Here is a 13,506-nt window from a genome sequence, read left to right as displayed (position 1 = left end):
TTGGATACATCAAAGTGTCATAAAACAATCATTTGTAAACAGTCGATATATCTATTTTTATACTTTCTTCCTACAACTCTAGATATTCTGAGGAAATGTCATGTTTGAATAATTTATCATTTTGATAGAAAAGATTAATCTATGGTTTTAATATATCATTTATGTTAAAACTATAGTAGTTGTATAAAGAGGAACTTAAGGAAAAGACGTGTTTTTAAAGCTCTGATGTTCAGGAGAAGTATGTTGGACCGCCAATAGATCCATAGATCTATAGACCACCATAGATTTTACTGCCATGGAGTCAGAGGTTGTTGTTCATTAAAGCGGCTTTCTTGAATATGTATTTATGTATTGTATATCTATATATATATGTTCAGAGTGGTTGTAAATCGACGGTTGGAGACACTGTGGACACCAGTCCATCATAGCAGCCCCTGACTAGACATCCTGACTGAAGCTTCCTTGATTGCAATCTGAACCCAAACTTATCATTGAAATAAAGATCTTTTCTAAGGTCTTTCATGAGCTGCACCTGTTCAATCCACAGAAACCATGAGTTAAGGTCCTGACGCTGATTTTAACTTTCTCAGATTTCCATGTTTATCTTTAGATGTGATCTGAAAACAATCAACTCTGAATATTCTACTGGCATAACCATCCAGCCTTGGACAAGGATTAAAACAGCAAACATTTTACAAGAGACAAAGTGCAGCATTTAGTCACAAAACATGGAGAAGGCAATGAGGACCTTAAGTCCTGCATTCATCTTATTAAAAAGCAAAGAGCTGAAGCTAAAAGCTGTCCCGAATCCCCCTTCAGTGAAACGACTTCAGATGCTTTAAAAGGTTGATCAGCAGCAGATGCAGCAAAGCATCCAGTTTCTGACTCTCAGAATGTGACATTTATGACTAAATCTCACATTGTTCATCCAATGTGATGATGAGCGATACAAAAGTGTTGCTCTGCAGTTAGAGCTAATGTTTCCTATTTTTAACCAAATGACACTTCCTCTAAATGCTGGAAACACTTCAGAATAACTGAAATGCAGTTTTTCTTGGTAGTTTAATTACACATTAGCACTCAGTTTGTATATTATTTATTATTTAATTCTATGTGTGCTAAAGGTGATGAATTAAACTTTGCTTTAGTTTGTTTAATGTTTATGTTTAGTAGGAAGTTTCTCATAAAGGCTAAATCAATATCCAAGTTGGATTCTTTTCTCTTTTAGGGGGAGTCTAGATGACCAAAGTGCTTTGTGAGTCATAAAACTAAAACTGCTATACAAAAAAATATTGGCAAATGGGTTAAAATCATAAGATATAAACTGGACTTATGAAAGCAATTAACTCGTTTATTTGTATCTATCATGCTCAGCCATAAATAAAGACCAGCAGCTGAAAGTTGGCAGATTTAAACCAATCCGTTCAAGCCCACACTAAGACAAAGAAAAACAAAAAAGTTTTTCTGCAGTGAGGTTGAAGTAGAGCCAATCTACTGGGCTTCAACTGAAAACCACGGTAGTAAAACCCTTTAAACTCAACTGTATCCTATTTGATAGTTTTTGAGATCTCTGCAGAGGTGGAAAGGGTACTAAAAAATTGTAATTGAGTAAAAGTATCTTTACTCTGTCTAAATTCTACTCAGAGTAAAAGTAATATTACCCATCTCAAAATTTACTCAAGTACAAAATTACTTCATTTAAAATGTAATTTGAGTAAAAGTTACTTAGTTGCTTTTAGTTATTTAATGCAAAAAAAGGATGAGTTATGAATTGAATTGAGCACAAGGTGTCTTAATCGATTTCAAGGCCTATTTCAGTGGACATCAACACTTGCAAAAGATCAGCTGGGCTAAGGAACATACTTCCTCACAGCACAAGGACAGTCGCTACCTCTACCATAAAGTGCAAACAATTTTCAATCCTACTGTCCAACAGACAACACCATGATAACTAACTTACCGCCACATTTTTTCGTAAATTGGATGTTGATGTTTTAAAAGCCGAAAGCTCCGTTTTGCTGGGCAGGCACATGTTGCACTGCATTATCACATTGTTTCCTTTTGTGCATTTGAAAACAAATAATCCTTCCAAATATGGCCAAGGGCCATATTTGGAAGGATTATTTTTGTCTCCAGAATATGTTTCCTCTTCAGGCCTTTCCTCATCCATACTCCCTAAGTTGTGATTAGCAACTTAATTACAAGGCAGGGCCACATTAAATTTTTTCACCATCAGTATTTTTTTTTTTTTTTTTTTACCCAGTAACGTGAGGGGTTTTTAAATGTAGCAAAGTAAAACTACTTAGGTTAAAATTTACTCGAGTAAAAGTAAAAATTACATATTTCAAAAACTACTCAGAAAATTACAAACTACTCAGAAAAAGTACACAATTACAGTAACTTGAGGGTGAAATTTTTGTTCTTAAAAACCCTGACTAACACTATAAGACACATGGAGTGAACAGAAAACATAATAAAGATTATACAAAAAAACTATTGTGCCAAAATTAATGTAAATACATTTTACCTCCACAAATGCTTTTTTTTCATATTTCATTTATCAGAAACTTCAAAAACTGCAATATAAAAAGAAATAATCTGTCAATTATTTCATAGTCCAGGCTTTAAAAGGTTAAAGAAATGTAGCCACTGTGAGTAATCGTCATTCTATCTCTGCTCAGGTGCAAATCTAGGCCCCAATTTACAGAGATTCTCAAAGTCCTCACAGAGAGAGACGGCATCTTAACCTAAAAACTTCTGCCAAAGAATTTAATTTCTGAGATATTCAGCTCCTTTCTCAGAGTTTTTTTTAAGCGAGGATCTGACAGAACTTCCTACCATAACAGTTTTTGCAAAACAACTCTCACACAAGCCTATATGGAAAACCATCACTGACACATACTCATTAAATGAAAGCGTGGGAAGACTTCTATTTGCAAATATAATAAGTCTAAAAACAGAGACTTAGAATAATCCTGTACTTCATCTGACCGCCGACTTATTTTCAGATTTCAGAGGCAGAATGGGAGGACATGCTGGAGGGGTTTGATGAGCGGAGCTACCTGAACGCTCGGCGCTGGAAACCCGGCGATGACCCGTACACCTTGTACGCCTTCAACCAGAGAGAGAGTGAACGCATCCCCAGCGACCGCGCCCTGAGAGACACGCGGCACTACAGGTACGAATCCCCAGATGCAAAAACATGGCTGCTATCACAAAATCAGGAAGGCAAATGAGGTGAAGATGTGAAACCTCAGATGGACTGATATTTCTAGAATCTTTGTACTGCAGCAGTTTCTTTTAAAAACTGATTTTTTTTCATTACCATCAGACTCCACAGTTTGGTATGAATCTGTCTAGGATGCTCTGCATAGGATGAGAGCTTATCAGTACACAGAGGAGCTAAACTCCTGCAGCCTGCAGGCATCAAGAAACATAAAAACACACACAGGTTAGCGCAGAGCATCACAGGTACACACACACACACATTCAAAGTTTCTAATTATTCTCCACTAAAACTAATTTTGATTACAGAAACAAACTCATTTCCATACAGAAATAAGCAAATTACAATCCATCCGTCTGGTTAGAAATTAATTTCAACCAAAACAGAAATCCTCTTAGCGGAGCGCCGTTCACATCTGTGTGAAAGACGCTCAGCGGGAAGATAAGGAGCTTGTCGCTTTGACAGCATCCGCCTAGTCTCATTTGGAGAGATAAAATACTTCCAGGCACTTGTGGAAAGTGTGCAGAGGTCCAGTGTGTTTGGGCTGACACCGTTCTGGATGCACTAACCCAACTCTTTTGGACAGCCTCTGATTCCAGTTTACCTAATGGCATAAGCACTTCTAGAGATTACGGTTCCGCACTCAGCTTAGGTTTGGCTTTGTATTAAAGCTTACTAAGAGCAAGAGGTATCCTCTCATCAGATTACAATGGAATGGTGCTGCTTTAGTTTGAAACTTCATTTAATTTCTTTCTAGACTTTTGCAGATGTTCATTTTTTTATTTGCAGATAGTTTTTCCACTTTGACTGCAGAGCAAAGTTTCCTACATCCTGCTGCTGTTTGAAAATTGCATATAAATGTAATGATGTATGTAAAATATTTGTCCCTATGGTCAAAATGCTTTTCTCTTTAAATGTATGGATGGATGATGGATGTGTGTACATTTAGCCATGCCTGCAGCAGAACACACAAACCATGCAATAAAACATAAGCTGCACCTGATTTGCATAGATTTAGCTGTTATAACCCTATACTGATAAATATTATTTTTTTCATACAGAGATCTGTATTTCCTCCATAATATTTCTAAAATTGTTGTTCTTTTATCTGCTCAGCTACTATCTAAGGAGCATATTTAGCTAAAAGCAAAACTCGATCTGTCTGATCATCAGAATGAATTTGAACTTGAAGTGGTTTTGTTTTCTTGTCATTAGTTGATTAAAGGCATCATAACCTTGTGTTTGACTTATACAATCCATCTGAAATTGAGTTTCAATTTCACTTTCAGGAGAAAATAATTCGTAATCAATCTCATTCTGACCTCTTCATATCATTTTCTAAAGAGGCTACATAAAAGAATTTGACTTGTCTTTTCAACTATCATTAGCAAGTTCATGTAGCACTAGCAACATTAGTTGATGGCCATGTTTTTTTTTACGTTTTTGTTTGCCGGTCTCTTATAGTTTTTTTCTGTTCCTCTGGTCCCGGTGATGATCCAGGCTTTCACACACCTTATACCAATTGATAACAGATTAACAGGATTTTCTGAACTCCAATCATCTGAATCAGGTGTATTAAAGCAGAGAAACACCTAAAACAAGCAGGACAGTCTGCATTGAGGAACAGGGTTGAAAAACACTGAGTTCAAATTCAGGGGCTGTTTCCTCCGAAGTCTAGATTTGCAAGCTGATTACGTCATAGTGTGGCTCCGAGGCCTGTTCGGATTGAAAGACTCCTCGTTATGCGGCAGACAAACGCAGCCTTGTTTTTGCCCGTTTTGAAGGACGGGTCCGGTGTATCCTACAAAGCCTCGGTTAACCCAGGATTCATTGCGAGTCCAAGCAAGCTGGCTGCTCCGTGCTCAGAGGAACCATATGAAATTAATGAAAATATATATTTTTTTATGGTTTGTGAGTCAGATATGTGGCAGATAATATTTGGTTTATTGAATTTTTAATCCTTCCGTGTGCAAATGGGTTTAGCTGATATTTAAGAAGAAATTCAAATATATCTGCAGGGTGGGAACTATAAATGCGATATTCGCAACGATGGTACTGCTGCTGAAGCTCCTCAACAATGTTATTAACACCTAGAGCAGTAGTGACGGTATCCATTCTTTGCCTGATTTGTGTGTCAACTGTTAGGGTTGCAAGGCGACAGAGCGTACAAGTGGTTAAAGGAAAATGTCAAGGTTTGGTTGAGGTTTTAGGACCCAAATGCAGAGGCTGAGAGACAGAGGGTCTTGCAGTTTTTAAGAAATCAAAACATGTAACAGAGGCAGGGATCCAAAATCCAATTTAAAATGTAAAACTTAACCAGAACCATGGAGACATCAGGGGGAAAAGAGCACATGGAGTCAGGGAAAGGTGAGAAGAGACAAGGTAAGATAAGGAACCAGCACTGAGGTACTGCACAAGGAGAGTATTTATGAGAAACTGAACAAAGAGAGGACTAACGAGCTGATTGGGAGCAGGTGTGAAGAAAGCAGTATAAGGAGGTAGGGAAAAGGAGACCAACACAAGAGGGCAACAAATAAAAACCTAAGAACTCAAATATATCCAGAAAACACAACAAAATAGGAAGTAAACCAATAAAACTAGGATACATGGAGCAAAGTTAAACTGAATACTAAAAAGAAAACTTAACAGAACTAAGACTGTGACAGAAAAGTCCAGCAAGGAACAATCAATAGATCATTATCTATACCTAAAATCTTTGCCCAAATATAGTAACACCTCACTCCTGACATCTTCCAGGAGTGTATTCACGGTGTAAAGCGCCAAACGGTGTGTAAAGCGCCATTCTCCCGCTTTACAAGCAAAATCAATGGGAACTACTAGACACATCTGCAATCAACAACAATTATTGAAGATTTCTAGAGGACTTCACCATTGAAATTCACCAGAGCTATAGTGAAACTGACAATGCCCACGTGCATGGCAGCTGGATGTTGTAATATTATTATTTACCCTTTCCCATTCATGATCCTCCACGGACGGGTTTGTCGTTGGATTGCGAACTTAAAGAGGAAGGATTTGCCATTTAACTTCTTGCCAGAGAAAAAAACAAAAACACTGTGACTTGGATAATAGCGCGTTGTGACAAACACCAGATACAGCACTGGGGCTTGCTTAACAGCCGATACCGCACCGTGACGTCACAAACCAGTAGGTGGCAGTAGTGTTCTTTGACGAACATGGAGATAAAAACCTAAATAAAAACACTTATAATTTTTTGAACAGTATGTAGAAATTCCACGTTTAAAATACTTTCAGAAGTTTGAATTCTGAATATGACCGGACTTTTCCTTTAAAGGCTGGACCTGTTTGAATCAATAGTCAAAACATCTCCGGCCTCCTTTTTTTCAAGGACCTCAAAGGATCCAGTCCAGATAGACCGGGTCCTTGGAGGATGCAGCCTCTGAAATCAAACACACCCCCTGTCTTACACAATAGGTAAAGACGAATCAGCAAAACCCACTGCCTGCAAGTGAGTCTCTGATTGGCGGAATAGAGACAGAGGTGGTGGTAGCAAGGAGGGCTAATGTTAGGCACCTTCTAATAATAACGTTTATCAATCAGCAGGACCAAAATCTCACTTTGTTGAAAGCTCGCTCTTATATTTTGTGGTTTTAACAAAGAAACCATAGTTTTAAAAAAACCAAGCCATCTTCACAATCTGGATTCTCTGACAGCTTTCAACTGACGCACAGATGTTTAACATGAAAAAGTCCAATTTCCAACTGATGGCTCGTTTATTATTTCTGTTCGGTCAAGATATTACAAACTGCAGAATAAAACTCCTCATTTTGTCTTTACATCACTCATTTAGCCCCAAATATCTCCTCATTCAGTACATTTAATCTTAGCCTTAAAGCTACAGTGTGTAATAATTACAGGCATATAAAGTCAGAAATTTAATATATTATACATAACTATGTTATTTATTATCACCTATGAGCTCAGCCTTTTAACCATAATATTTGCGTTGCCTTAGAATTCGTTATTTATAATTACATAGGAGCGGGTCTCGCAGCCATGGAGGCTGACATCTTTGCGCTACGGCAAGCGCAGAGGCAACAAACTAGCGATTGCGAGATCTCCCATGACGCTCAAAAATAACTACGGCAAGTTGAGAGAGATTAACTGAGACGGTACTGAACAGTAGATGGCAGTATTATGCCTGAGAAGCGTTTAGTCTGCCTGAAACCAAAGAAGAAGAAGAAGCAGGTATACTGCGCCTCAGTAACAAGAAAGGTGAACAAGGCGGCAGGCGTGAGTGACTTTGCAAACTGTTTGGCACTGTGTGGCCAAACATCAGACGAATGGAGGATCATGCCTACTCTGTATCACAACGAAAAGCGGCGGACACCGAACCCCCGTCATCTAAGAAGCGGAAACACGACGAGAATAAACGCAAGCGTGACAAGAAACGGCAAAAAACACGGATCAACATTGGCACGGCATTTACACGATGGAAGTCACTGATGGAGGAAAAAGGTTTTCAAAGTGACGCTCAAGTTGCCAGTTTTCTCTTGGACAGGTAATTAATCCTACACACACAATTGTCTAATATCACTGCAGTTTTTGGAGTACAGGATGCTCAGACCTGTCTAAAACAATAACATGCTGCGTGATGATGCTGTTACTCTCCAGTATACTTATTCAGCAACGTCCCTGACGTTTCACAGGTAATGATTCAGTAATTTTCTGTAAAATAATTTTCTGGATATATACCTCGGTTACTTCTCTCCGGCTCCTTTGGAGATCTTCAAGCCTTTCCTCCTCTGCTCTCACCCCGCTGGCTCCCCTCTCTCGCCTGGCCCTAGCTGCACGGCCTCCCTGCCTTCGCCCTCGTCCTCTCCCTCTCCCTCGCGTTGTAACCCCCGTGCCACCAAAATGACTTGGACTCTGTAAACGGGGGATATATATTCTTCCAGCGAACACAATCTCGCTGTTAAACTAATGACTACAATTACTTCGTCTGTTTATATCACCATGCAAAGCAGCTCACCAAGACGTCAAAACGATGTAGAAAAAATAACGGGTATATTTATTATCTTAAGTCTACATGAAATCTATACCCTACACAGACTAATGAAATACTATCTGTAAAATTATCTATGTAAACAAACCTCATCACTTGAGAGGGTAGGTGATGTGGACGTCGTAGAAGAAATTTTGTCCCGTAACGCTCGCCGTACTGTTGGGGGGGAGAAGCGGTGGGGGGGAGATGTTCATGTTGCTGCGGTCTGTAGTCTGACCGCTAGATGTCGCTGAAAATTACACACTGTAGCTTTAAATGATTTTATTTTGATTTATCTTAATTGATCACAGCACTTCATCACAAAGAACCCCTCTGGGGATATAGCATTAGCTCCATTATTGTTTTTATGAGCCTGTATGAACTCTTAAACCCCGGTTTGTTTGCACTCTCTCTGAACCCAAACTAACCTGCTTTCTGAGCAGACACCCCAGGACCTGCAGAGGGATACAAATAAAGCAGCTCTGCAGTCATTTATGGCTCTGAGGTTTTATGGTAGCTTGATGCTAATGTGGTTGTTGTGGTTTAGCTGCTTTATTTAATGATGAAAAATCAGAACCTGATGAGATGGATTATGAATGACTCATAAAACTCCACACTTGATGTGAGTGGACCATAACTTTGACGTAAATAAACAGAAACATTCAAAAACAAAAAAAAGCAAAGATATGCAAAATAATTTGTTCACTCTCAGCAATTTTGACCAAAATCAAGCATTTGTTTAATGTTTACACCTCGTTTCAGGGGAACTTTTACTTTTGGACAATAATTAACCAAAATTTGAACTTGATGTTCTACCACCATGACCTATAAACTCTTAAAAAGCTGAGGAGACAAGTCTACGTATGAGACATTTGATTTTTGTCCTGTGTTACTTACAGCCTGCCTTCATTATCCAGTTTACTGACTAAACTGTTTTCTGTTCACAAAAACAGATTTATACATGATATCCTGTTGTACTGCTTAGAAGAGCAGATGACACACAGCCTTTGTATTTATCTGTTTTAAGTTAGAAAAGGATATATATCTTTAACCATGTAGAAATCATCACTTATACTTAGTCTTGGGAACATATTAACACACAGTCATGGAAGAACAAGTGTAAACATCTCAGAAACAAAATTATCTTTGTTGAATAAAGATTGTTTGACGTTTTATTCTGTATTTAATTAAATTAGGTCTTTTTTTGTACAATGCAATTTCTTATTGTCATATATTTTAAAGCTATTTTATTTGTTGTTCTTGTGCTACAGATTGTTTTCTAACATTGCTGTTGCAGTTGATATCAATAAGTATTGACTACACAATGTTGTTATGGTAAATAAACCGTATACTAGTTTATTTTAGTTACTTCTTGTAACACTAGATGATTCGTACAAGTAAAGTATAGCAGATAGCAATGTTTGCAGTACCTTTTACTTATTTATAGGTATGGAAAAATCTGAGAATCAGACTGTTGATTTCAGCACTGAATATTATAGTCAGATATAAAATGCTCCAATATTGGCAGTATTTTTTTTAAAGTCAATATTTTTTATCTTCTCCATTTAGATGATAAAAAATGACACAGTGATAACAGATGTCATATAAGTTTCAATTTAAGCAAAAAGAAAAATTTAAACAAAATATGAAGGATGGACAACTTGGCATCTCCTTTACATTAACCAAAGGGAGAGCTGGTGAAAGCACAAATGAGTCGGTGAACACCTAGCCTCGTGAGACCATCCTGATCTCGCGAGCTTTCAAGGTTTCACTCGCAGATCAATCTGGAGACTCTCCGTTAAAGAAAATTTGGAGCCGTTCACCAAACGAACATCCAATCAGCGTTGGCTTTGAGGCGGGTTGAGGTGTGACGCAAGGAGAAGCACGACAGTTCAGTCTAAAGAACATGGCGGCTTCAGCCGATGAAACTAGCGTTAGCGTGGCTATCGAGCAAGTTTTATCGGAATTACAGAGTATTTCTTCACTGAAAGAAGAGCAAAACACTGCTCTGGAGGCTTTTCTCAGAGGAAAAGATGTTTTTGCTCTTCTCCCGACTGGTTTCAGCAAGAGTTTAATCTATCAATTGGTTCCTCTTCGTCATCGCTCTGTTAGTACGTCATATGCTTCATTGATCTGATTGGTTTATTTGGCCCGTCTATCACCAACATAGGCCAATCAGCTAACCAGTATTTTCGCCACTTCCCAAAATTACTTCAACGGAAGGTTTCCAGATGGATATGCGGAGCAAATCCATCTGGCGGAGTCAGGTAAGTGAACACCTGCCCCCTCACTAATACTGGCCAAAAATATTGGTCTGCCAACATATCGGTTTATCTCCACTAAGACTAAAAGTGCAAACAAAGGAACCAGATCAAACAGGAAACAGGTTTGGGAAGGAATGAAGAAAATCCAGCAACCGGTAACTCCAGAGGAGAAGTAAAAATGCTAAATAGAACAAAGACTGGAGTAATCAACTGATTGGGAGCAGGTGTGGACGGAAGGGTCTAGAAGGGAGCTAAGGGGAAAGGAAACTGGTACAAGGGGACAACAGAGAGTAACCAAAAATACATAAAAACTCAAATACAACTGGAAAAACAACAAGAATGACCCAAAATGGAAATGAAACCAATGACCCAGAAAACACAGAATGATAAAAATCAAACCAAATCAAACTAAACTAAAAAAAAAAAAAAAAAAACAAGCAGAAAGTTCAAAAATGGGCAGAATCATCACAGTTCAGAGAGGGGCTGACTGAGTCACAACTGTAAACAGGTAAACGAATTAAGGTTTTGATCAGATGCTCTCAGCTCCCACTGTTCTCCCTCCCTCTGCTCCAGCACACCTGAATCAAAACGACTGCATTTCCTCTCTAGCCAAAAAATCTAATTTTGGCCTCATTGAGGCCTGGGACGGCCCTGTATAACAGTTTCAGGTCCTCGAAGTGGCAGCAAGTGACCAGGATCCAGCCAGTAGACCCAGAGACACCAGTACCGTTATCCAGCTTCCCATATGAGCTACAGCAACATGACTCACTCTGTGACATAATAGTGAGGTTCATTGATTGGCGTAAAAGTGTTGCAATAAACTGATGATCCTATCCAGCTTGTATTTAATGAATCTAGCCCACTGGAAAAAGAAAGCATCCCCCATGTTTTCATGTGCAGGTAAGTGGGTATACACCTGGAACGATGCTTGGTTATGAGTCCAAGATACTAATAGCTTTTCCTATACTGTGGGTAGTTTTGAGTAGTTGCTGGTGGTGAGCAGCACAGCTGGCTCCAGGATCAGATCTCACATACGAGCCTAAAATCCATCAATGTAACTGCCACCTACATCACGGTGTGCATCTGCTGTTTTGACACGTTTCCCCCTCGATGATAGGCTTCTTGATTCCTGTAATATCTCGTCCGCAGCCTCTGACAGCGTGTCTGATTGCGTGCGCAAGTGTGAGCGGTTTTGCATGTGCATATGTGGTTTGCTAATGTGCATAAGCGTGTATTGTGTTCATCGCCTTGCATCATCTGTTGTGTTGATAGAGGAGGGAAATTCGCTGTTGGGCTGACATAAGGCACTTCGTGTCTGTGTGAGAGAACGTGTGCGTGTTCTAAAAGTGAGAATGATGTGTAGGAGGGGAAAACTGGGGATACACACAGACATTCATCTGTTAGCAGGGAGGTAGGGGGCTGATGGGGCTCATTTATCTCTTATAGGACAGCAATGAAGTGTGTGTGTAGACAGTGGTGAAGGAGGGTGTGCTGCTATGTGATTATATGTTAACTCGGTCACACTGTAGCTGGGGTCTCAGGGGCACTTGGCAGAGGGAATGATGGCACCTCATTCTCTGGTGGGACTAAAAAAACTGAGAAACTGTGGTGAGATTCTTCTCTGAAGCTGCTGTAGTTCTGTATTCTTAGGAACACCTTCATTCTCATGGCAGAGTCTCTGCACTGCTTCCTACACTCTGGCTGAATTCCCTAAAGGGAGAATTTGGCTTCAAGTCAATTTGGTTGTGCAGGAACTTGTGTGAAGAGCAAAAAAGTGAGGCGATTTAAATTTAGAAAGGCTGAAAAGTTTGGAAAACTTATAATTTGTCATTTAAGTTTTTAATTTTTCCATCAACACGGTTCGGATCAAACTCGACACGTTTAAAATGTTCTACCCTAACTTCTCATCCCACTTTCATCTACCAATTTCTGTCCAATTTCTTCTCTGCATCTTTCCACTTTGTCCCTCTCTGCACCCATTACATATTCCAGCCTATTTTCCTCTGACCACTGTATTTATATTTTTTTATATTTTTTTATAAATACAGTGAAACATCAATGCGTTGTGAGTTTAATCATTTAATCGAATGTCTAATAACTTAAATTCCATGTTCAACTCTTTTGGGTCACAATGTATAACGGGTCACAGATTTTGTTGTAACACCGGCTGCGGAAACTGCACTAAAGAGAAATAAAGTTCCCATATGGGTTAACAATTTTCCAGGAGTTTTAGGGGAAAATTTGCTTTCCTGTGTTTATTGTATGATCTTTTAATAATCTTTTAATCCTCCAAAAGCCGGCCAGTTTACAGATTCAATGTTTTTATTAGTGAAGTTACTGTAATATGTTGGTTTGATTTTTATATGAAAATCACTGGAACTCTTTCCTGTTTGGATTGTGAAATTCAGGAGCTTGATCGGCATCATTCCATCGAGCAGCACAGCTTCGGTAACTGGACCTGCACTGCACTGTTTGTTGATGTGAGTGGACCAAGAAGCATCATCGTAGATCCTTCTGTATAACCGTCCCAACAAAATCAGTGTGTAGACTCATTTTTATTTTATTGTCTGTAGTCTGTCATGATTTTTGTTTTTATTAATAAATATACATTCAAATTTTGTCATTTAAATCCAGTTTATATTAGCATAAATTTGTAAATTTGCCCTTTAAATTCAACTACTCTTATTTTTTCTTCTATCCTTGTTTATTGAAGGGGTCATAGAATGATTCTATAGGGTATTTGGTCCTTAAGGTCTCTGAATAGGGTGTGTAACATTGGTTGGGCTGAAAATGGCATATTTGCTGTTCTATGACCCCTAATGCAAGCCTCATGAATATTTAGATGAGCTGTGCACTCATTGGCAACTAACAAAGCTGCTGAGCAAAGACTCATCATAGCAACAAGCACCCACTCACTGAAACATCAAATTGTTGATATGGTAGGGTGACCAGACGTCCTTCTTTTCCTGGACATGTCCTACTTTTTATAC

The 13,506-nt window shown here is 38.8% G+C and overlaps 1 protein-coding gene across 1 annotated transcript in view; it reads left to right on the top strand.

The window, feature by feature from the left end:
* Positions 1-13,043, top strand: part of LOC119776132 (polypeptide N-acetylgalactosaminyltransferase 14-like) — a 76,938-nt gene extending 63,895 nt beyond the window's left edge. Inside the window, exons 2-3 of the mRNA XM_038274403.1 lie at positions 3,009-3,178; positions 12,925-13,043. Of these exons, the coding sequence (XP_038130331.1) occupies positions 3,009-3,178; positions 12,925-13,000 (246 nt within the window). The 3' untranslated portion in view covers positions 13,001-13,043. The remainder of the gene's footprint in view (positions 1-3,008; positions 3,179-12,924) is intronic.
* Positions 13,044-13,506: the final 463 nt, after the last annotated feature.

This window comes from Cyprinodon tularosa, unplaced genomic scaffold (genome assembly GCF_016077235.1).
Source record: "Cyprinodon tularosa strain WSP-4 unplaced genomic scaffold, ASM1607723v1 ctg910, whole genome shotgun sequence".
NCBI classification, from domain to species: Eukaryota; Metazoa; Chordata; class Actinopteri; order Cyprinodontiformes; family Cyprinodontidae; genus Cyprinodon; species Cyprinodon tularosa.
Note: the sequence above shows the minus strand (reverse complement) of the source record. Positions and strands in the feature narration are given on the sequence as shown.